Source organism: Glycine max, chromosome 7 (assembly GCF_000004515.6).
Source record: "Glycine max cultivar Williams 82 chromosome 7, Glycine_max_v4.0, whole genome shotgun sequence".
NCBI classification, from domain to species: domain Eukaryota; kingdom Viridiplantae; phylum Streptophyta; class Magnoliopsida; order Fabales; family Fabaceae; genus Glycine; species Glycine max.
Genome location: NC_038243.2, coordinates 243,263 through 266,931, shown reverse-complemented (window position 1 = coordinate 266,931; position 23,669 = coordinate 243,263). Strand labels below are relative to the sequence as shown.

Sequence of the window (23,669 nt, the reverse complement as noted above, 5' to 3'; positions counted from 1 at the left end):
GATTTCGCGCAAGTGTCAATTATTTTGCTTGTTATTATTAATTTTTATTTTATAAAACATATTTAGTCATTTATATTTTTTGATTTTAATTTCTCATAATTTTATATGTTTTTGGGAAGCTAATTTTTAGATATTCGTATTAACAAAAATCCAAACACACTATAAGAAGTTAGACAAAAGACAAAGCTAAAACATTTTATTAAGTTCGTGAGCTATATATTATGAATTCGTTTACACTTGCATTCACGTACACGGATGCGCATAGTCGATTTAAGATGATGCTATATTGCTATATGTGTAACAGACAAATAGTTATCTGCAGAAGAAATACACACAAACCAATGTCTTTGCGAATTAAGTGTGCTTATGCAGTTATGCGTATCTGAGTTGTCTTGTTAGCATTACCCTTGATATATTATCATAACATTATAATTATAATCAGTTTTTAGATTTTGTAATTCATTGAAATTTTGAAATAAAAATGAATTGATACAGGCATATTTCTTTGCACTAACTGTCACAACGTTTAGGGGCAAAATGATTTGAACCTTACTCTAATGATAGGTGTTAAAGCATCTTCGGATGAAAACAAATGGATTGCTTGAAACTGGAGCAATTTCAAGTTGGTAAATTACATTATTGGCGAGTCTCTTGCCTTTTCCCTTTCAAATAATTACCGTAAGTATGCGTGAAGAATACCTTAACTGGGGTGTGTGTGTGTGTGTACCACCGAGTAAATGTTGAAAGCTACAAAACATAAGCTGTTGAAACGATGATACTGCAATAGCAAAACAATGCAGAGACAACAGACTACTAGCCGCAAACAGCTAGTGTTTTATTCTGAATCATTCCATCCAAATATATCACATCAAAATACCTCTTCTACGGTGTAAAAACAGATCTAGATCATCTGAAGTGCATGTGCACTTGAGAATTGTCAAAAAAAAACATTTCTTTTTAACCAATAGTAGCTATTTTACTTTCTAAAACGTACCATCCATGGATAGTAGATACGCATACATTATTTATTTGTTTGTTTGTATACCATTACTCAACTAGTGCTAGAGCTTGAGGAAGACGAACTCTTCAATGGCAGGCACGGCTCCAATATTGTCAAGAGCCTCCTTGTTTGGTTCTTCATCGACACCAATAGCCATAATAGCCTTGTTCCTACGCGATGTTCTTCCCACACTCATAAAGCTCACATTCACGTTTTGTTCACCCAGTATGTTTCCAACACGGCCAATCATGCCGGGCTGATCCACCTGCCGGCACAGGATTAGATTCCCTTCTAAGCTCACATCCACATCGAAAGACCCCACACATGTCAGGTGGGGTTCTCCAAACTTCACTCTTCCGTCAATGCTGATCTGACCACTCTCTGATACAGCACTCGCAAATTTGGAGTCCACACTGGATATCTGTACCTGGATTGAATCAACAGGCATCTCAGGAGATGAATCAACAACCACTCTTTCCTCGCTTATGCGAAGCCCTTTCTGCTTGGCTATGAAATCCGCATTCACAAGGTTTACAATGGTGTTTGATATTGGTTCAATCAGGCCTTTTGTAACCATGGCTCGCAGAAGTCTGGTGTCCAAGTCATCTGGGCCCCTAGCTGATCGATACACTATCTTCACAGATTTGATTCCACTTCCTCCACACACCAACTGCACAGCTAGCCTCCCCAGCTTCTCAGCCAGCACCACATATGGGGCCAATTCTGACAACACCTGATCATCACAAGACACCATGATGTTTTGTTTCAATATTCCAATATCATAGGTACAGGGAAAAAAAATGTTGCAACGTTTACCTCAGGAGCAACCATAGGAGCATTGACAGCAGTTGCTGAAAGTTCCCCTTTCAATGCTCCTAGCACAGCCTCAGCTATTTCAATAGCTACCCCCTCCTGGTGATTCAGAATTGGTCAGGATATGAAAGCAGGATCTAATATAATACGCAGTAGAAAAGCAAAAAAAAAAAAAAAAACAAACCTGTGCCTCTTTGGTGCTAGCTCCAAGATGAGGGGTAACAGTGACATTCTCGTGTTGCACTAACTTACTGTCTTTGGATGGGGGCTCCTCGGTGAAGACATCAAGAGCAGCCTGTTCCATATGCAAGTGTGACAAAAGTTACAGTAATTTGAGTATGGAAGATAAATTGGATTGAAATATGAATATGGGGGTTGACCTGAGCAACGATTCCAGTGTCGAGGGCCCTTACTAATGCGTCTTCGTCAATGACACCTCCTCTTGCAACGTTGACAATGCGAACACCCTTCTTCATCTTAGCAAAAGTGTTGTCATTGAAGATCTTGTTAGTAGTTGGAGTGAGTGGCATGTGGAGGGAGATGAAATCTGCAGTGGCGATGGCATGATCAAAGGACACCAGATCCACACCAATAGCACGTGCCCTGTCAGCAGGAGCATAGGGGTCATGAGCAATCACGTGCATGCCCAACCCTTTTGCGCGCCTGGCCACTTCAGATCCAACTTTTCCAAAACCCATCACCGCCAATGTCTTTCCAACCATGGAAACTCCCACATACTTGCTTCTCTGCCATTTTCCTGCAACATATATATATATATATATGTGTGTGTGTGTGTATTTTATCAACTCAAGCAAGAATATGAATTTGGATCTGGAAGATGGAAATTACCAGCTTTGGTGGAGGCGTCAGCCTGGGCAACGTTGCGGGCCATGGCAGCAAGGAGAGCGATCCCATGCTCGGCAGCAGCAATAGTGTTGGCAGTGGGAGCATTGACGACCAGGCAACCAAATTCAGTGGCAGCTTGCAGATCCACGTTGTCAATCCCCACGCCGGCTCTTCCCACGACCTTCAACCTCCCTTTCCCAGCTTCAAACACTTCCCTCGTCACCTTCGTCCCGCTCCTGACTATCAGAGCGTCACAGCACGAGATCTTCGTGCATAGCTCCTCCTGTGAGAGCTCATACGCGCATTCCACGTGCCCAACGCCACGTAACACCTGCAGCCCTGCCTCTCCAAGTTTCTCGGAGACCAGGATGGTGGGCTTTTCTCCCAGAGACCCAACATCCTCGGAGTTGGATCTCCGCAAAGAGGTTTGTGTCGGGTCAACTGTTTTCAAAACGCTGTTGACCACCAAGGAACGTTGAGAGGCATGAGAGAGCTTTCTGTAGTGGTAGTAGATGGGTTTGGGGGAGGTGAAGGAGACATGAACATGACGAGAGAGCTTTGACTTAGAGACGGTGAAGGCAGAGGGGAAGATGGGTTTGGTACAAGCAGAGGATGCCATTTTTTGATCTCGCTCGCTCTGTTCCAATCCAACAAAACCGCCAGGGGCTCTTTATAAAGCATTCATTTTTTGTTTGTCTATATATAAAACCAAGAAAGAAGGAGGAGTGTGCGCAAATGGGCTCATCAGGGTTTGGTGGTGGATTTTTCTTAAAACCAATTTAATTATTTCTTTTTCCAGAAAATAATAATTGGGGTAGGTGAGTAAGGAGAATACTATCACCAATCATAAAAATGTCTATTTTCAATTCGTCAAATTTTAGTATAACAAACTAGAGAAATAGGTAAGGTTTGTGTGAGTGGATGATACTGGTGGTAGTGGTACAATTATAAAAGTTCAACCAAAATTCCTATCATTTTCATTATAATTGTGAGCTATTCATCTCTCCATTGAAAGTCCGTGGACAACTTATCAAATTAACAAAAAACGTATTTGAGTTGCCTCTACAAATATGGTATTCCACTCGTTATAATTAGGAAGAGGCCATGTATTCAGGTTCCTCTCTTTGGAAAATTGTGGGTAGATACATTCTATCAATGATCAATGGAGTAAATTCACCCCATTTATTGGATTTGTCACTTATTCTCAGGCATCAGTCAGCATGATTATCATGTACATCAATCACTTGATGGCTTGATGCTTTTTTAAGTTGTTTTTTTTACTGTTGTTGCTAAGCAATCATTGGTGAAGAGGCTAATTAGTGCGCGCACACAAAAGTAGGTCCGGTAATACACGAATCCAAATCTAATTCAATATCTTAATAGTTTTTCTTTATTTATTAGATTGAACATATTCCTTATAGATTTTACGAACCTTGCCAAGCTTTGTTTAGGAAAAGAAAAAGTGTTTGTAAAGCGTGTTTTTTTAATTCAAAAGTACAGGTCTTTCCATTTCACTGCTGATACGAAGGGTCATACTCATACTCGATTTTTTTCTTCCCTCTCCTAGTGCCTAGTGGTCCAGTCCAGTACTGTTTCCCAGCTTGAGGAAGACTGGATCCTCTCCAGCCTCTCCATCAGATCAGTCATTTAATTTTTTTCCCTCTTCTTATCTTTTCTTACGTGTATACAACATTTTTTTTATTATGGTATTATCGATAAAACTTTATTGATGATTATTCTCATAAAAAATCTAAAAAATAAAAACAAAAATAACATTGTTGAGAAATATATATATATATATATATTATAATAATTGGAAAGTGAAAGGAAGAGAGAAATGCAAGAAAGAAAGAGAAAAACGTAATAAATAATTTGATGAAAATTAGAGGAAAAAATAACAGTAAAAATGAAAATGAAAGTGAGATATATAAAAAAAAGAGAGTAAAAAATAGGTGTACTAATATAATAGCTGACTTGGATTGTAGTATTATAATATGATGAGGCATGGTTGTACTATGCGGAGAGGGTAGGGTAGGGTACGTGAGTTTGATGAATAATGCATCTTTGTCCAATCTCAAATCCCACTCACTCGCCGAGTAGTTTGATTTTGGATTCTAGTCCCAATGTCACCGCATCGCACCATCACTCACTCTCTCATTTCTTGTTTTAATCAATACTAGTACCCCACTATTTTACACACATTAATTATAATTTAAATCTGTAATTCTTAATAATCATACTTATAATGGACATTCTATTAACCGACTCCAAATTTATTTTGGTAATCTTCAAAGGCATTTATATAAACTCTAAAAATAAAGGTAATAATCTAACAGAAATGAAAGATAGGCGAATAAGAATTAATTTAGATAAGTTTCTCCCTAGTTATTTGTAGTAAAAACATAAAACAAATTAGTTTGTTATTGATATAAATTTAAGTACGTTGATTTTTATAAATGACTTTTTTCTTTAGTTTATGCACAAACTAGTTTTTTATAATTTAACATTTAAATAATTAGCTCATTTTCCCATAAAATAGAAGTTAATCTATGCTGAATTTGATTGATGCAGAAAATCCATCTATTAGTAAAAATGAAAAAGACATCTTTTAACTTTTATTGGAAAAAATGAAAATTATAAACATAGCATCAATTATATATATGGAATTGTACCAAAAAACGAAGTTCATTTGACAATTTTTCAAAAAAATAAATAAATTTAAATATAGTTTTTCCTAAGCTCACCCATAACTTCACTCAATTTTATTATAGTTAAGAGTTAACATTTGATATATTATTAACGAGTAAAAATGTAATATCAATAATTAGGCTGCGGAAATTAATAGGAAGAAACTTGAGAGAACTAATTGAATAATCACGTTCACGTGGGCAGTGAAACTGAAGCTGGTGTCTCTTTTACAAATAATAAGAAGAAAGCTTGAGAGCACTAATTGAAAAATCACGTTCACGTGGGTAGGAAGAAGATTGTTTCAGTAGACGCTGATCATGTGAATCCAATTCAATTTTAAAAAAAAAAAGACTTAACTGTTCTTTTACTATACGTATAATTATTAATTATGCAATTTTTAAGGTTCAATCGAATTATTCTTATTTTAATGAATTTAATTAAAATACTAAAATCACATTATTATTCCTCCGGGACAAAGGAACAGTTAAGTCTTTATTTTAATTTAATAAATTTAAAATTTAGACAAATAAATTCCCCAGAAATTGCCTAAAATAACTTGCATACAATATATATATATAAATCGTTAATATACATTTTACGTACATATTTATTATTTTAATTTAAAAGGAAATTATATTTTTTTCAAATAGCATTTTAATTATAAGGAAGTCTTGATCATTGAAAACGATTTTCATTTATTTTATATTAAATTCTCATCGAGCTGCTATTTTTTAAAAATATTGTATACTTCACATTCATCGACAAAACTTTCATTTCACTCTCATATTTCAAATCTCTGACGTATATTAATTCATAATTTTTTCAAAATTTATACTACTTTAATAATTTCTTAAAACAAATTACAGCTACATAAAAATTAAAAATAAAAATTATAGGAAATAGATAGAAAAAGTGGACGCCAATGCTTGCATTTTTTAAATAAGAAATTCCCTTTATTAGAAGTCTCACTTGGCCAGTGATCATAGACAGAAGAAAAACATATTAAAATCTCACATTAACTAAAAATAATATTATATAAATAAAAAAATAATTTTTATCTTATAAGTGTAATTCCTTAAATTTCATAGGAATAAGTTAAACTTAAAATTCTAAATTATAACATTAAATACAATTAACTATGTGTTTAAATTTATATCAACTATAAAATTACATTTAGAAATATGTTTTTAACGTTTAAACATCAGGTATTTGCAAATTAAATTTATTATCATTATTAAAAATTGTGAAACAAGACAGAACTGTTGGGACATTCCATTTCCCGGGCTAATATTATCAACATTTTGAGGAAAGGTTCTTTATGGTATGGGGACTCCTTTCCAGGGCTAATAGTGTTGGGTTGTTCATTTTCTTTTGAGCAAGGATGGATGTGCAAAAATGGGCTATAGAGGATACAAAGTAAGAAAGTAAAAAGTTGCATATATTTTTGTTATCTAGTTTTAAGAGTTTGCGTCAAATTAACAATGAAACGAAGAAAAGACCTTGGTGAGAAGCAAAGTCAGTTGTTGTTTGCGTCCCTTTCCGCGATTATCTTGAGTCCAAAATACCTTCCTAGCATCATTAGGGTGGCCTGAGGATTGGTTCCGGGCGATACGCTGAAGACGGATCCATCCACAATACGAAGGGAAGAAATTCCAATGAGGTTGAGATTTGGATCAACCACCCTGCCAACCACGCAGCCTCCATGGTAGTGCCATATGGTGCTCACTGTCCGCCGGCAGTAATCCGCCATGCTAGGGAAGTCGCTCTGGTGAAGTGGCAAAGCCGGGCCAATGAACCTGAAGTCTCTCTCCCCGAACCAGTTGCTGAACTTGAAATCCCTCAAAGCCCTGCTCCTCAGTATCTCCGCTATCTTCCTCGTCCCGTTCACGCACCTCTCCACGTCAACCTGGTTGTTCAAGTAATTGAATCTCACCACGGGATTCTCCTTCACCTCCGTCGAAGCCAGCCTCAGAAACCCACTGGATACTGGCCCCGAAATCTTTGAAATTATTGTCGCCACCGTTAGGTAGAGCGGGGACCGGAGGACCAAGGCTGTGTGCGGAGGGGACGTGAAAGGAACCACGTTGGACGCCGCCTCTATGTAAGCGCCGGACTCGGTAATCCCCACCACTTGGATCAGAGAATGCTCGAGTGGGAGCGAGGGCAGAATCGTAATTCCGTTCCTGGGGTTATCGTAGAGGAAGTGTCCCACGTAGGGTAGGTGATGCGCCACGGGAATCCCCCACGAAGACAGATATGGCCTTGGACCAATCCCGCTCAGAAGAAGAAGCTGAGGGCTTCCGATGGCGCCGGCGGAGAGAATCACCTCTCCCTGTTCCCGCAAGAATGCGTGGTGGTAATCCCCTTCTTGGTCTCTGTAGAGGACTCCGATTGCGCTGCTAGCGGCCAGAAGCAGCCTCTCCACGCTGGCGTAGACGCCCACCTTGATGTTGGAAGCGCGTGCATATCTCAAAAGATCCGCAGAGGTGTGTCTCCTGCCGGCGCCGTCGAAGGTGGAACCGCCGATCTTGGTTCCCTTGGCGTGGTCCAGAGTGAAACCGTTGTAGGGAGTAACCCCTGCTTCAAGCAACCCATCGCGAACCGCGGATTGCCACGTCTTGAGATTGGGTCTGAAGACGACTTCCTTCTCCACCCATTGGTATGAGTCGTTGACCAGGGTGAGGTTCCAGGGCAAGCCGGACCTGGCGAAGAAATCAGCGTCGGCTCGGCTGTAGAAGCCGGCGTTGATGGCGCTGCTGCCACCAAGAACGCGGCCACGAGCGTTGGGGACTCCCTCTTCGGAAATGAAAGCTTGGGCGGGTGAGTCTCCGCTTTCGGTGTTCAAGAGGTTGGCCAAGAAGCCTTCTTGGTTCATCAAGTTGGGGTCGCCGTGACCAACGCCTCCGCGTTCGAGCAAAAGCACCCGAAAGGACTGCGAGAGTGTCGCCGCCAGTGGGCATCCGGCAGTGCCGCCACCCACGACGATGTAGTCGTAGTAGTCTTCCGACGGTAACTCGCTGGCGTTCACCACCATATTCAGATAACTACTCGCCCCTGCTCATCATAATCAGAAAACCAATTTAACATGCAGAGGCCATGGGAAGAGAAAGCATGCATGCATGCAGTTACACTAACCTTGCTCTTGAGTAGCGCACGAAAACAATGTGCTGGACAATATCAACAACGTCACACACTCTAACTGCACAATGCTTATGGCTCTCTCCATCTTGATTATGCGCGCGTTTCCTGTGGAAAAAAAAGACTTATGGTTCTTGTTGCTTCTTGATCAGAGTGAACCACGACGCAAATTAAAACTTCATGGACGATTGGCTCATAAAAAAGTTTTAAAAACTAATTTTATTCATATTAATTAAAATATTATTACTTCAATTTTAAATACTATTTAATGCTCCAGCAAGTATAAATTTGTTAACTTAACCTATGTGCTGGACTAGACAAGTTTAATTTTTTATATATAAAAATTAGTATTTTTTTTTTAATTTCACTCACTTAATTACTCGTGGTGTGAGCTAGATTGTTTCATGTATATCTATGTGCAATCATCATCACCTATACAACAAAGAAACTAGACAAACAGTGAGCAACTAAATCTCAATTTAATCATAACCAAACCCACACCTCATAGGTCGATCGCTATTAACGCAATCCAAGTATCGCTACTAACGCACCAATAATTTTGTTGCTGCCATGAGTTGAATTTAACTCTTCCATCAAACTCGTAATTCGAACCATCGCTCCATAATCATTGAGAAGAATGGAATCATGTTGCAAGTAATGTTATTTAGCTGAGTAAGAAAGTCCCAACAACTGTACACCCATCCATGAATAAACAGAGTGCCAAAAATCAGTGGACAGAGGACATTAGGAAAACAAACAAAAAAAAGTTATTCAAATCTTCAGGGTTTTTTTTTTTAGACAGAATCTTCAGGTTGATTAAAACATAGTAAGCACACTGTGTATTATTAGGTAAGATATAATCAATATATTATTAGGTATTTTTGTATATTCTAACAATATGGTTGAGTGAAAATAATTAACTTTAGATATTTAAATGAATCTATCACATACACATACTTTGAACTAATATATAATACAATAAATAATAGTACTCCTTTGTTAAAATTTGGAGTATCTTCATTTTGTCAACCTTTTTTTTTAGTTTAAAACCAATTATTTTAAAGTATTTTGTAATATTTTATATTTTTTAGGAAAAGGTATTTGGATAATTTATTTTAAATTATCAATATTTATTTTCAAATATAGGTGTTAAGCATATTTGACATAACATTTTTCATAAAAAAATATATGAGCTAAAATGTATATTTAAGAATAGACTTAAATATATTTTTATTTCTTATTAAATGAGTGAGTTTTACATTTGATCTCTTAAATATATTAATTATTTTGTAGGAACTAAAGAAATTTTTTTACAATGACCAAAATAAAACTTACTGATTTTGTAAGAACTAAGAACATATTTAAAATTTTTAAAATAATTAGTAATCATGAAAGTTAAATATAATTAAACAACTAAAAAGTAAAAATAAAATCATATATAGCTAGGTTAAATTATAATAACAAAAAATACAATTAATCATTTTTACCACGTCAAAATAATAATAAAAATAACATTAATAATCAGACGAAATATAAGGTTGAAGATTCAATTTTATCAATTAAATTAGTACAATTAAAATATTAAATAAAACAAATTAAAACACTAGTACTAACAATATAATTATTATTTTATTTTTTAGGATAGGGTAGGACTTGTGGTTCTTAGACGGGCAATGCTTATATGATCATGCATATCCCATTGCCCCGAAGGTAACAGGAAATAAACTATAATTTAGCATCATTCAGCTTACGGACAAACACATAATGGTTCAGTGGCCATTGGTTTAGTTGACTTTTAAGCAATGATAAATTTCAACGTCAAACCAAAACAAATACTTTATTTTGAAAGGAAAACAATAAAGTCTACCCTTTCAGCAAAGCAACAAAAAGAAGGAAATTGGTGGAAAACAGTAGTATAAAATAGGTGGAAGATTAGGATATGAAAAATTCAGCATTAAGATTTAGGACTAAAGGATGCACATGTAGTATTTCAGCCGTATGGTATTGAAAAACATTTTTGCTTTCCCTTCCATCTTCCTCGGTTTCCACCACACTGCCATTCTGAGTTGACTATATATGCAATATACGAGTAATTCTTGTGAAAAATGGAAAGATGAATATAGAATATTAATTATGTTGCAGTGTTACAGACTAGTCTAAGTTCAATTTATATCACATTTTTATTAAACCCAAACGAGTACACAGGCACGACGAATCTACAATTACGAAAAGGGGACAATTCTCCCCACTAAAATTGTACACTTTCTCATTAATATTAATATTATTACTATTATTATTATTATATTACATTTAAGTGGTTCAGGACTGTTTGACATATGAAATATATTATGTTAGAAAAAAATAGCATAATTTAGTTTATTAAATGATGTAGTTTTTAAGTTTTTATTTATTTTTATTTTAGTTTTGGTCTTATATATTAGTCGTCCACGTAAGAGTGTATTTCGAAAATTAGAGTCTAAGACACAATATTTAGAGAGTTTTAAGGTATATAAATTCTCAAATTTTATATTAATATTCTAACTTTATGAGCTACAAAATTATTTAAACAAGAGTTATGAATAAATACTCCAACATTTCACTGTCAATCTAACGATCATATTCAATCTATCTCGAAATATTAATGTTGATCCTAAAATAAAATTCAAACAACTTAATTTTGAAAAAAAAAATCCTTTAACAATTGCATCTATTATAAATATTGTAAAAAATATTCTATATGTAACGAATTAATTGTTGCATAATATTTAATATTTAATTTATATTTTTTTTCTTGGACATACCTTGAAATATATACCATAAATAATGAAAACAATAAGTAGACCACATAAAATATCAATAGTTAAAAACATATTAAGAAAAGATAATTGCAAACTTGCCTGGCTCATGCTTCACTTTTGTTGTTCAATATATTTTCCTGAAATAACTTTTTTGTTATGAATATCGTCAAGAATCTCATACAAAACTATATGAGAGATAAATAATCGAATTATTTTGGTTACATATAATAGAGAGAAGATTTTGATAGTATTGAGCATAAAAAAATAATAATTCAATGTTTTCATCAAAATATGAAACTTGTGGACAGTAAATATGATGTATGTTTGCAATTTTAATAATAATATATTATAGTATTAACATTAAATTTATAGATGTGTTACATGTGTGTTTCTTCCATAATTTAATTTTTTGATCCAGTACTGTAAGTACACACCAAAGCACCTATATGCCTACACATATGACATATATAATGAGAGGATCTTTTTTATGTTAAAAAAAAATCATTAAATCATATTGAGATAAAAGTAATAAACTCATGTGAGAATTTTAAAAATTCAAGTGGTGATGATGATGTAATTTTTGGATAAGTTAGACATTGAGATATATGTAGGCAGGACAAATGTATACGTTCCTCTGGAGATCGATTCGAACTTGTCTCGGAAAAAAAATATAGTTAATCGTGGTTGAGGTCAAGTTTAGGGATGAGATCTGGTCCTATTCCCGCCCTTGTCCTCATTCCATTGCTATTTTGATATAATAAGTATTTCAAATTACTATTATAACCTTACAATTTTAATGAATTAATACTTGTTTTATGTATGAAAATTTTGCTTTTCTTATAATTGTGTATAATTTTTACTTAATTTCATATTGAACTCAAAAAATTAATTTAGAGCAAGTACTGTGTTTATTTAATCTATTGCTAAGTATTTGAAATTTCAATGTTGGTAAACAAAGTGTCATAATCACTATTTATTTAAGCTATCCAAAAAATAAATGAGATCAAACAATTCTTACTTAAAATTTTAATTTAGCATTAGGTTCAATCTGATTACAAAAAAATTGTCTTATTTTTTCCATTTTCTATGAATAAAAAAAAAAGATAGGATCAAGGATGAAAAAACCAAATCCCCAAACAACAACGGGGATGAATCTAATTTTTGGACCCCAAATAACATCGAGGGTGAGGGAGGGAAGGACTTGGAGAGTAGGAGTGGGAGGGCTCCACCCCTACATTGCCTCGATGTCATGCCTACCTATAAAAATTTGGTAGAAAGTAATAATTTATTTTCATATCACTTGGAGAAATTTCTAAATTTTTAAACAAAAATAAAAGAAGCAGACAAAAGGATTAGTAGTTAAATAAAATTAGAGGTGACTTGAAAGAAAAAATTGACCCTAAAAGAGTAATGGAGTAGTTATTGTAGTTTAAAGGGGAATAATAAAAATTTTCAAAAGGATTAATTCATTTTCTGATTACCAAAAGGATTAATTCATTTTCTGTTTTCATTTTTTGAAAAATTGTTTTAATTTTTAAAATACTAGAATTCTGTAAACATGTTTGATTTGACTTCTTGGTTTCTGCTTTCAATAAATAAAAACACTGAAAATGTGTTTTCAAAAGGAAGTGTATTTTTAGATTTGCTTAAAATTGCATTCCTTGCCACCGTGTTTTCATTTTATCCAAAATGATATTTTTGGTTACAACTAAAAATACTGAAAATAAGATTTTATTATTTTTAGTTTTTGGTTCATTTGAGAAAATATTTTCAAAAATTTAACTAAACGCATTTTCATCACTATTTTATATTTTTAGTTAAAATAAAAATAGAAAACAGACAAACCAAACACCTTAAGAAGTGATCCAATTATCTAATAAATTGTGTACATTAAGTATTTTATTTATTATTAATATAGATACATTAATTATATTAGAAATTGAAGGATATATATAAAAGAAAAGTCATGTATTTAATGAACATATATTATATATTTATTAAAGTTTGAAATAAAAATAATTAATAAATATGATATGTGATAATATTATTAATGTTTGCTATGTCTTATATTTAATAAATACATTAAGCAACTATAACGCTTTATTGAAGTGTCATGAATATGAAATATTTATTTATTAAATTACAAAACAAAAATATTTAATAAATACATTAAATATAATAAATTCAACAATTACATTAATTATATTAAATTCAATAAATATCATATTTAATAATATTAATAGTATTTTTTATGTATTATATTTGATAAGTACTAATAAATACAATAAACAACTATAATACTTTAATAAAGTGTTATGAATATAAAAGGATATTTATTTATTAATTTTTGAACAATAAACATTTACAAACTTAATAAATACATTACCCATATCATATTTAATAAATACTAATAAATACAATAAACAACTATAATGCTTTATTAAAGTTTTATGAATATGAAACAATATTTATTTATTATTATTAAAAATAAAAAAAAACTCTATTATGATGATGCGATGACGATAAGGTGAGCCAAAAGTCGATTGTCATATTTTGACATCATTTTTTAGTAAATTAGACATTGACATAAATTAAAATACGGATAAACGATTTCTATAGAATTTCAACAAAAGTAATAATCTATTCATTCATTATAAACGAATTACATTAAGAATCGAAGGACTGAATATAATCATAGTTATTTTTCTTCTTCTAAAAAGTAAGGAGTTTGATTAGGAAAAAAAAATCTATCATTTGAATTTTAATGGTAGCACAACGAGTACATATTTTAATTAAATTAAACTATTAAGCCATTAAATCTCATATAAAATATAACTTTATACAATACAACAATCAATTTTTAACATTTTGCGGATTTTTTTTCTCATAATTACGGTAGTATTTTTTTTACAATTATGGTAATATTTTATAGAATATTTTTTATAATTACATATGAATTAATTTTTATTATTTTGGAATGGTTTTTTTAATGGTAATGTTTTATATAATTACCATAATCTTAAATGGAATGTTTTTAGAAAGAATGAAAAAATGAAATTAGAAAAGGAGCTTAGTCCGTATTAGATAGGAATTGGGGCAGAGGAAGAATGTGACTTGAGAATGGGATGATCGAACGATGTGTAATTGGTCCACGTTCCCCACGGGCCCTGGAGGCGCGTGGACTCCATGCCCTCTTTTGATAGTTACCAAATAAGTTTATTTTTCTTTGTGACCCTCTTCTCCTCTCTTCTCTGCAAACAACCTTCAAATTTCCTTTTGCTTCTTACCAAAAAGAAACCTTCCTGGAAGCTTCTCTCTTTGCACTTCCATGATTTGATCTCCGCCGTGGATATGATGGAACTTGCTCCTCTTTCCTTTTCTGATTAATATTATTTTTTATATTTAACTGGAGAGAGAGAGAGAGAGAGAGAGAGTCATCCTTCTTCATTTTTTGATACCTGGATTCGAGACATGAGATGAGGCCGATGCAACTGCCACCGCCTTCCGGTTCCGGGGCCAACCCTGCCCCCACCAACAACAGCAAGGACCGTCCCCAGCGCCGCCGCAAGGACCTCACGCTGCCGCTGCCGCAGCGGGACACCAACTTGGCGGTGCCGCTTCCTCTGCCCCCATCGACGGCTTCTGCTGCGGCGGCGCAGCAGGTGATCCCCTTCTCGGAGCTGGAGAGACTGAACCGCATCGGGAGCGGGAGCGGCGGGACGGTGTACAAGGTGGTCCACCGCACCAGCGGGCGCGTGTACGCGCTGAAGGTGATATACGGTCACCACGAGGAGTCCGTGCGGCGGCAGATCCACCGGGAAATCCAGATCCTCCGTGACGTGAACGATCCGAACGTGGTGAAGTGCCACGAGATGTACGATCAGAACAGCGAAATCCAGGTGCTGCTGGAGTTCATGGACGGAGGGTCACTGGAGGGGAAACACATCCCGCAGGAGCAGCAGCTGGCAGATCTGTCTCGGCAGATTCTGCGGGGGCTGGCGTACCTACACCGGCGGCACATCGTGCACAGGGACATCAAGCCCTCGAATCTGCTGATAAACTCGCGGAAGCAGGTGAAGATCGCTGACTTCGGGGTGGGTCGGATTCTGAATCAGACGATGGATCCGTGCAATTCATCGGTGGGGACGATCGCCTACATGAGTCCGGAGAGGATCAATACGGACATAAACGACGGGCAATACGACGCTTACGCGGGGGACATATGGAGCTTTGGGGTTAGCATACTGGAGTTCTACATGGGAAGGTTCCCCTTCGCTGTAGGGAGGCAGGGCGATTGGGCCAGTCTAATGTGCGCCATTTGTATGTCTCAGCCTCCAGAGGCTCCTCCTTCTGCTTCACCTCACTTCAAGGATTTCATCCTCCGCTGTTTGCAGCGCGATCCCTCTCGCCGCTGGTCTGCTTCCAGGCTCCTCGAACACCCCTTCATTGCTCCACCGCTGCCCAACCATAATCAGACTCCTCCCAACCTCCATCAGCTACTCCCTCCTCCGCCAAGGCCTCTTCCTTCCTAGTATTCTCCATCCATGCCTAGCTAGCCCTGTTTGCTGCTTTCTTTTCTTTTTTTATTTTCCATACATAATCAAATCTCTATAATATTGGATTTTCTGCCATACATTACATGCCCTGTTTGTTTTGCCATGCTTTTCTTATACTATTATCATCCTTTTCTTTTTCTAAGCCCCCTCCGCCTCAGTCACTGTGTATGTTATTGTTATTTTATGCCTATTGCCCAGTAGTGGTTAGTTAGTTTTTGGGAACGGAATGAATGATAACTGAACAACCTGCAGGTGCCTCTTCTTTCTAGATTTAACCTCGACCTTTTGGTTTAGATTGTTAGATACTAGTCATCTATGAATGTCTGCCTCCTCTCTCTCTTCTTCAACTAGGTAATCTGCGTGTTTTTTGTGGACTCTGGAATATTTCTGTTCTGCCTTCCCCATTTTGGTTCACCCACCTTCCTTCCTGGATTTGGATGCTGTTGTACGCTTTCCAATCAGCTCCATTTGTTTGTGGTTTGGCAGAAAGCTGGAAGATGGAATTTACGGTAGTTTACCTGTGGCTGTCACCTTGCTGTATACAAATGCCACATAATCTTGTTGTCTTGTGACACTTTTTGTTAGGCTCCTTTTGTTTGTATCTTTGTCGGTCTCATGCTATTTGGTTGAGTAATTCAGACTTCTCAACTCTCACGTTGTTATCCAGGTTATCAAATTTGAGCCTCCATTGTTGTCGTTACGTTTCTCAATTTCACCTAGCTCATATTCTCTCAATTCAATTATTCATTTCTTTCTTACTTGTTTTCAAATATCTACATACATAGCTTACCAAGAACAGCAAGTGCATTTGAATTTTGCCCTTTTAAATGCTTGGACGTGGGCTTATTCTGTTGGTGTATCGTGGCTATATTCTTTATAAAAAGGAAGAAAAACTCGCTGATTTAAATCATAATTCCATCATTCTGGTTATGCGAAATTCCTTATTACGGACTTGGTTTTGCACCTCTTTCTTCTTCCATTTTGTTTGGTTTCATCGCGGTCAGTTATGGCTACTCTAATTCTACAGGAAAACATTACAGTATTCCAAATTCGGGAATTACTCAAAATAGAGGTACCATTCGTGGGTACTTGCCAGTGGGTGGGTGGTGGGGAAAATGGCTTGGCTTGTGTTGAAATGCCATCATTACCACATTTACGGCATCCCAATTATCAAGAGATCAAACAGATACCGAAAATTGTTTTGATCATGCGCTGGCTGATTTCTATTCAGCTATTGCAAGAATCTCGAATCCCTCCAACACGCTAGTGAGTTATTCTAAGTCAAGTGCGAGTTTCGGCGTTGCGCTTCTTGTCTTAAAAGGTCAAACCTGTCTAAACTTATTGTAAAATTCTCCTCTTCCAAAAGTTTGAGAATGTAGCTAAATTTATTGATGAAGTTGGTTAACTGAAAAATTAAAAAGTCAATTTCAAAAGTCATGACAATTCCAATCCTAAAAAGAAAAGATATTGCTTTTACAAATACTACTAGTATTCTGATTTGGAACCGATATCTATATTCAATTAATTACCATAGGTCAGAGAGTTGATTATTAGGAGCAACATCCTTTGCAAAGGCACGAGGTTTGAGATTTTCATTCAAAGAAAGAAGTCGATGTGCTGAGCTCAAAGTGGACAAAAGTGCAACACGGTTGACTATGAGAATATTGACAAATGCTATTAGTCTATTAGAGAGCCGCAAGGGCGTTCACCATTTCACCAACTAAATAAAGGTGAAAAAGTGCATACGTTTTTCAACATATCATTATTTAAAAATGTTTGACACACTTGCATAAGCAAGATGTTAAAGAAGAGCATTACAATAGTGCACAACATCAAATCTAGACAAGCATGTTCAAAACTAAAAAAATAGTAATTTTGGAACTACAAACACTGAAATATGGATCATCTTGTTATAGAGGGACCTCAGTGAAGACGTGGACTTTTCTTCACTTTTTCTTTTCTCTGTTATTCCTTTTGGATCGGCATGTGCCTCACGGAATTCCTGTAAAGATGACCCAATGTGCCTCTAGTAGTTAGGGTACAGTTGTTGAAGAGGCTCTAACAGGTTTCCTTGGATAGGAGAAATGTGCTGGAAACGGGTAAAGACAAATAGAAAGGTGCCAGAGGAAAACAAAGCTAGAAAATTAGAAAATAGGAGGATGTGCATGTAGTTTTTCTTCACAAAGGGATATGTATGTGGTGACCAAAAGAGAAGGAGAGGAAGTTGGGAGTAGAGGTTGGGACCAGAGGAGAAGGGGTGGTAGTGAGGACTGAGCAAAAAGAAAAAATTTACCCGAAGTGGAAAGAAAGCCCTCCCTGTGGAAGGAAGGCCCTCATTGAGGGGTGTCACTGTTTGCTTTTTGGGATATGATTTTCCATACTTTTTTAGGGTTTTTGTCTGCCTCTTTACCTTCAAAAACATCTTGAATCATTGTTATTGAATGCGAAGTAATAAAACTAAATAGTAATTGTATATAGGCATTTTTGGTCTCTAGGTATCACACTTGTGCAATTTTATTTCATTGAATTTCAATTGCAACAATTAGGTGCCTAGGTACCATAATTGTATAACTTTAGTCATCCATGTATCACAATTGTGCATTTTTGTTTACAAAAGATTAATTTCAATCACACAATTATGAAATTTGAGGAACTAAAATTACACAATTGTAATACTTGGAGACTGAATTGGCACAATTAAAATCTAAGTGACTAAAATTGAACATTTGCGATATCTGATAGATCTCATTGACACATTTATATTTAGGGGGATTAAATTCATACAATGGCGATACTTGAGACACGAAAAACTACTATTAAACCTTATATATGTTCAGTCAAATTTTGCTATTAGCGCCCTCACGCTAGATCATATTATGGTAAACTTCAAATTATAAGACTAAATTGAATTTGTGATTTTTTGTATTTCAGTTAGCGTGTAATTTTAGTCCTTAATAATCTTTTTGTTTGAATATGTATATGCCTAATAGTATAATATTATATTTGGATAACTTAACGAATAAAATACATAGAACATCCTTGTGCTTACAGGTATTGATAATTTTAAATGTCCTTAATTATATGTAAATAAGTTGTCTTAATTTAATTTAGTACAAATATAATAAAATTATTTTCATCACATGAAGCTGTGACAGCAAGGAGTTAGCATTGTGTCTGTCTCTTGTCTTGCTACATTGTCTTCGTGTTAAAATCTCATAAAACCGTAACATAAGACTTTGGGAAGAAACAAATATCCCTCCAGCAAGCGCTCGCTCTTTGGCAATACAACATTTCTCTCAATGGTCTCAAGTTCAAGCAAGAGCATCACCTCAGATTCACTCTGACACGAGCCAAAACATAGCATGGAATCCTCCACAACAAAATTTTTCAGGAAGCAAACTCCTTTGGAGCTGGTCTTTGTTTGAGGAAAAACGATTTCTGCAACTGGTACTCTATCTCCTAAGGAAGCCGAAGCATGGGATCTTTCCAAGCCTATATCATCTAGCTTACAATAGGACACAACATATAAACAAGATCAAATGCAATTATGCAAACATACACGCTCAAAACTAACACGTCCAAAACTAACAAATTAGTGATCATGAAACAAGAAACACTAAAACATGGACCATTCTGTCACAGAGGAACCTTAGTATAGCCATGGATGTTTCTTCACTTTTCTTTTTCTTTGTTATTCCTTTCAAATTGACATGTGTCTAGCAGCAACTCCAATAAAGATGATCCAATGTACCTCTAGTAATTAGGGTACGTTTGCCAAAGAAGCTCTAACAAGTTACCTTGGACAACAAATGTACCAAATAGGGAGGCATGAAAGGTAAACAATGGAATTAGAAAAAAAGACAAGGAATAGATAATATCTGGTGGCTAGAAGAGAATGAGAGGGAGTGGAAGTATAGGTTGTGATTGAAGGAGAAGAGGGGGTGAGGAAGGAACAAAAAGAAAAACCTTTCCCTATGGAAGGAGAAACATACATCTAGAGTGTAAAGAAAACTCTCCCATGAATTGATGGGGCCGTTGCTTGTTCTATTGGGATTTGTTTTTCCTTGCTTTGCAACCAGCATGAAATATCTAGAACCACAGTGGTATTGTTTTGGGAGGATATAAAACTGAAATAATAATTAATTGTATATATTAGGCCAGGTTTTGCTATTAGTGCGTCCACACTAGATCATATTATGGTAAACTTTAAATAAAAAGGCTTAATTGTGTTTATGGTTTTCTGTACTGTAATTTATATGCATTTTAGTCTTTAATTTTTGTTTGAATTTGTACTTGCTAGATATTCTAATAATTAGATTTGGATAACTTAATGGATAAAATACATGGATTTTTGTCTATCTGTTTTTTAATGAGGTATAATGTAGTGAATGTACATGTGCTTGCGTGTATCGATAACTTTAAATTCTCTTAATTATATATAAATAATTTGTCTTAATTTGTATTTAGTATAAATATATATATATAAAATGATTTTCTCACGTGAGACGGGTGTCTGTCTTCTCCTGCTTCATTATTATTCGTACTAAAATCTCATAAATTAAAACATGTTTTGTTAAAAAAAAACATTAATTCTTCTTCAAAATCTTAACCTCTTGAACTTGTTAGATTATGATAACATTTTTAATAAAATGATATTTTATGGTTATAAATATTGTTGTTGGGATGTCGTGAATCTATCCATAAAGTGAAAACAAACACAATAAATCCAAGGAAACTACTTGAAGAATTCATAAATTGAGTATCTTATGAATAGATTGGGTATGTGTAGAAAAGACTTCTAAGAGAGTACCCATAAAGGTGTTTACCATATGAAAAATAATTGTATTTTGTTTGGCTGATTAAAAAAAAAACAAAACTCTTATCCATGCTTCTAGTTTCTCTATTTTTACTTCTACATTGATGAATATCAGAATATGTAAGTTTCCCAAGTCAACTTAACAATAACAACAACTAGATTTTTGGCAAAAATATAACAGAAAATATGCATTTGTAGGATGATAATTAGCAATTCTAATATGTTTAATTTCATTATTTGATAAATAAAATTATGAAACTCGCTTCAGCATAGTGGTCATTATTTTAAGTTCTTTATAGTGTAGAAGGAGGTAATACCGTAATACAACAAAACGTAATGATACAACATACATTTGTGTGTATGTATTGGGGAAAACAAAAAGTCCATGATTATATCAAATCGTACATTAGATAGTTCTAAAAGGAAAGAGCATCACGTTTAACTTATACATGGCTCAACGTGGATATATCTATTGTGTTCAAGCCTCGGGCCTCACCTACCATTTTGTTTTGTTGAGCTTAAGCGGGCATCCATATATATATATATATATATATATATATATATATATTTGTACAACAAAAATGGATTATTTAATTTGGAATGCATGTAGCAAGCCTTGCCCTTCGATCCTTTCATAATATTTTTGCCAGAGGGTAACTTGGGAATGACATCAATGAAGAATACTCGGTTTTTGTATTGTTTTGTAAAACACCACTTGTACGTGATCATCATGCACTAGAGACATGTTATTAGAGATGCATTGCTATCCTTGTACGAAAATGGGTGGACTGCACGAGATCTTTAAATTAATATTGTTAAGATTTTCAAAGGGGTAGTTCATTTGCATATATTGTATTCTTTTTAATTTACTTTTTGTTAGAATTGGTGAGAAATATGTTCAAAGTAAATAAAGGTAATATCTCTATGTGAAATAAGATAGAAACAAATTCGTATTATCTGAGAGGATTACTAGGTTTGTATCTCATTGTACATCAATGAAGTAAATTTTCATTCAAGATATTGAAAATCCCCCTAAGGGTGATAAAGTCTTTAAGATATATTAAATAAAAAGATTACAAACACAATGGAAAGAAAATCAAATTTTCATTTAAAATACCAAATTAGAGTTCATAAGTTACATAGAAATTCACTTAACCCTTACAAAAAAAGGGGTTTAACTAGACATTAAAAAAAATCCTAACAAAGAAGAGAAAACTTTATAGATGCTAAAAGAGACGTGATTTTCCACCTTAATCGTCTTTGTCGTGCCTATAAAGCTTCTAGAGAGAGAGAAAATCTATCGTGGTAACTGCAAAATTAAATAAAAAAAAAAAAGATCTCTAATAGTTTGTTTCATCTTTTTATATATGAGTCCAATACTCTTGAAGGCTTCATCCTTGGGTCTGAGGCTACCTTTTTTTTTTTTTTTTCTGGTCTATCAGAGCTTTAGTTTTCCTTCTTTATTACCTAAAATTCAAAACATCAAAATATAAAAAAAATAAACAACTTAACTAAATTTCAAAAATAAAATAAATAATCTCTTTTAGTCTAATATTCTAAAATTCATATTTTTGAAAACAAAAAGAGTTAAAAATTAAAATAAAAGACTTAAATCTCTTAAAAATAATAGAAAAAAATTTAGATAATCCAAGGAACTATCATTACTACAAATTTAATTTTTTTTGTCTTCAACCAAATAAGCTAAAATTAGAAAATGGGTTAAACAATTTTTTATTCAATATTTTATATATAATTCCACTACACACCAAAATAATAATAGAAAAATCAAATATCACATACAATAAAATCACCTATTTTCTAAAAGTCATGGTTCTCTTCTATGGCATGAGACTTTTCAAAAAGTTGAAAGTTTGTTTAGCTACTTTTTTTAAAGACAGGTATTATTGAAGAAAAAGATACCAAACCCAACACTAGGAGTGCTAATGTTTAGGTATAAGAAAAGTTTTATGATCCCCATGATCAAAAGAAGATACCAAATACAAGGGTATGTGTAATGCTACATGGGTTTAGATTGATATGGACACATTCTCCTACCACAATGTGAAATACATATAAGAAGGTAATAAGTATTATGCTCCTACACAATAATAGTAAACAACAAATCTTTTAGTTTAGCTCATCTGCTAATTGATTGTGTCCAGTGCAACAACCAGTTGGTATGAGAGATGTTTTTGTTATGTAGCTTGAAATGTTCACTTTACTAATTATAAAAAATATAAATTAGATCCTCAATTTCCTTCCAACTAATTCTAACATTCAAAATGTCTCTCAATTTAGATCTTTTGTATTAACACTTGGAATAAATAGAATTAGAGTCAGAAAATTGTGTCAAGTAAGGCATAAAAAATAGATTAGCACTTAGTTTATTTAGTCACTTGATCTAGCTTATTTGGAAATCCAACATGTTATTTTGTTTGAGGACTCGACTAGTAACGTGCAAGGAAAGAGAAAAAGTATGTTATGTATATTCATCTTATTATTCCTTCAAGATTTGTATTATGTATATTGATATTTAGGGTGTACAATCCAAATTGTTGGATGGCTAAAATGTATGTTGATGCTTCATATGAAAATAAGGAATTCTATGCTAATGATATTGAATACTTGGTTGCTATATTTGCTAGGAATTGTGGACGTGTACTATTTATATGGTAGAGACTTGAGACCTCTCAACAAGAATGGAGTAACTCATAGTTTAAGATGTCCTCAAATTATGTAGTAAAGATTTTATATGGTAGAGACTTGAGACCTTTCAACAAGACTTGAGACTTGATGTGGAGATTTTTTAAGATTCAATATTCACAAAGCTATCAAGAAAGCAATGAAGTTGTGATTTAGTTAGCAAACCTTTTTTTTCAACTTACTTATTGTTTTTGCACATTTTTAATACACACCCAAAAGATACGATTCTATTATAAATAATGGTTTGCTTTAATACACATTTTTTCAACTTACTTATTGTGAATTTGCCCTTAAATTTAAAGATGAATCTT

General features: G+C 34.2%; 3 protein-coding genes across 3 annotated transcripts; 1 reads left to right on the top strand and 2 right to left on the bottom strand.

Moving 5' to 3' along the window:
• Positions 1–806: 806 nt before the first annotated feature.
• LOC100793819 (D-3-phosphoglycerate dehydrogenase 2, chloroplastic) lies at positions 807–3,523 on the bottom strand. The gene is made up of 5 exons (XM_003529459.4): positions 2,663–3,523; positions 2,194–2,570; positions 1,998–2,108; positions 1,817–1,912; positions 807–1,733 (listed from the first exon to the last, which is right to left on the bottom strand). Exons 1-5 carry the CDS (start codon positions 3,276–3,278, stop codon positions 1,062–1,064), a joined length of 1,872 nt encoding a protein of 623 aa, XP_003529507.1. The 5' UTR covers positions 3,279–3,523; the 3' UTR covers positions 807–1,061.
• Positions 3,524–6,649: 3,126 nt separating this feature from the next.
• Positions 6,650–8,637, bottom strand: LOC100820069 ((R)-mandelonitrile lyase-like). Its single transcript, XM_014777541.3, has 2 exons — positions 8,483–8,637; positions 6,650–8,401 (listed from the first exon to the last, which is right to left on the bottom strand). Exons 1-2 carry the CDS (start codon positions 8,571–8,573, stop codon positions 6,864–6,866), a joined length of 1,629 nt encoding a protein of 542 aa, XP_014633027.2. The 5' UTR covers positions 8,574–8,637; the 3' UTR covers positions 6,650–6,863.
• Positions 8,638–14,385: 5,748 nt separating this feature from the next.
• Positions 14,386–16,522, top strand: MKK4 (mitogen-activated protein kinase kinase 4). The gene has a single exon (NM_001353240.1). The coding sequence runs from the start codon at positions 14,760–14,762 to the stop codon at positions 15,813–15,815; it is 1,056 nt and encodes a 351-aa protein (NP_001340169.1). The 5' UTR covers positions 14,386–14,759; the 3' UTR covers positions 15,816–16,522.
• Positions 16,523–23,669: the final 7,147 nt, after the last annotated feature.

Bases quoted from the DNA above. Each gene is read 5' to 3' on its own strand.
- LOC100820069 (XM_014777541.3), bottom strand. From the start codon at position 8,573: ATGGAGAGAGCCATAAGCATTGTGCAGTTAGAGTGTGTGACGTTGTTG. The intron at 8,402-8,482 runs GTTAGTGTAACT...TATGATGAGCAG, and splicing joins GTGCGCTACTCAAGAGCAAG to GGGCGAGTAGTTATCTGAAT.
- LOC100793819 (XM_003529459.4), bottom strand. From the start codon at position 3,278: ATGGCATCCTCTGCTTGTACCAAACCCATCTTCCCCTCTGCCTTCACC. The intron at 2,571-2,662 runs GTAATTTCCATC...TATATGTTGCAG, and splicing joins TGACGCCTCCACCAAAGCTG to GAAAATGGCAGAGAAGCAAG. The intron at 1,734-1,816 runs GTAAACGTTGCA...TGTGATGATCAG, and splicing joins CTCCTATGGTTGCTCCTGAG to GTGTTGTCAGAATTGGCCCC.
- MKK4 (NM_001353240.1), top strand. From the start codon at position 14,760: ATGAGGCCGATGCAACTGCCACCGCCTTCCGGTTCCGGGGCCAACCCT.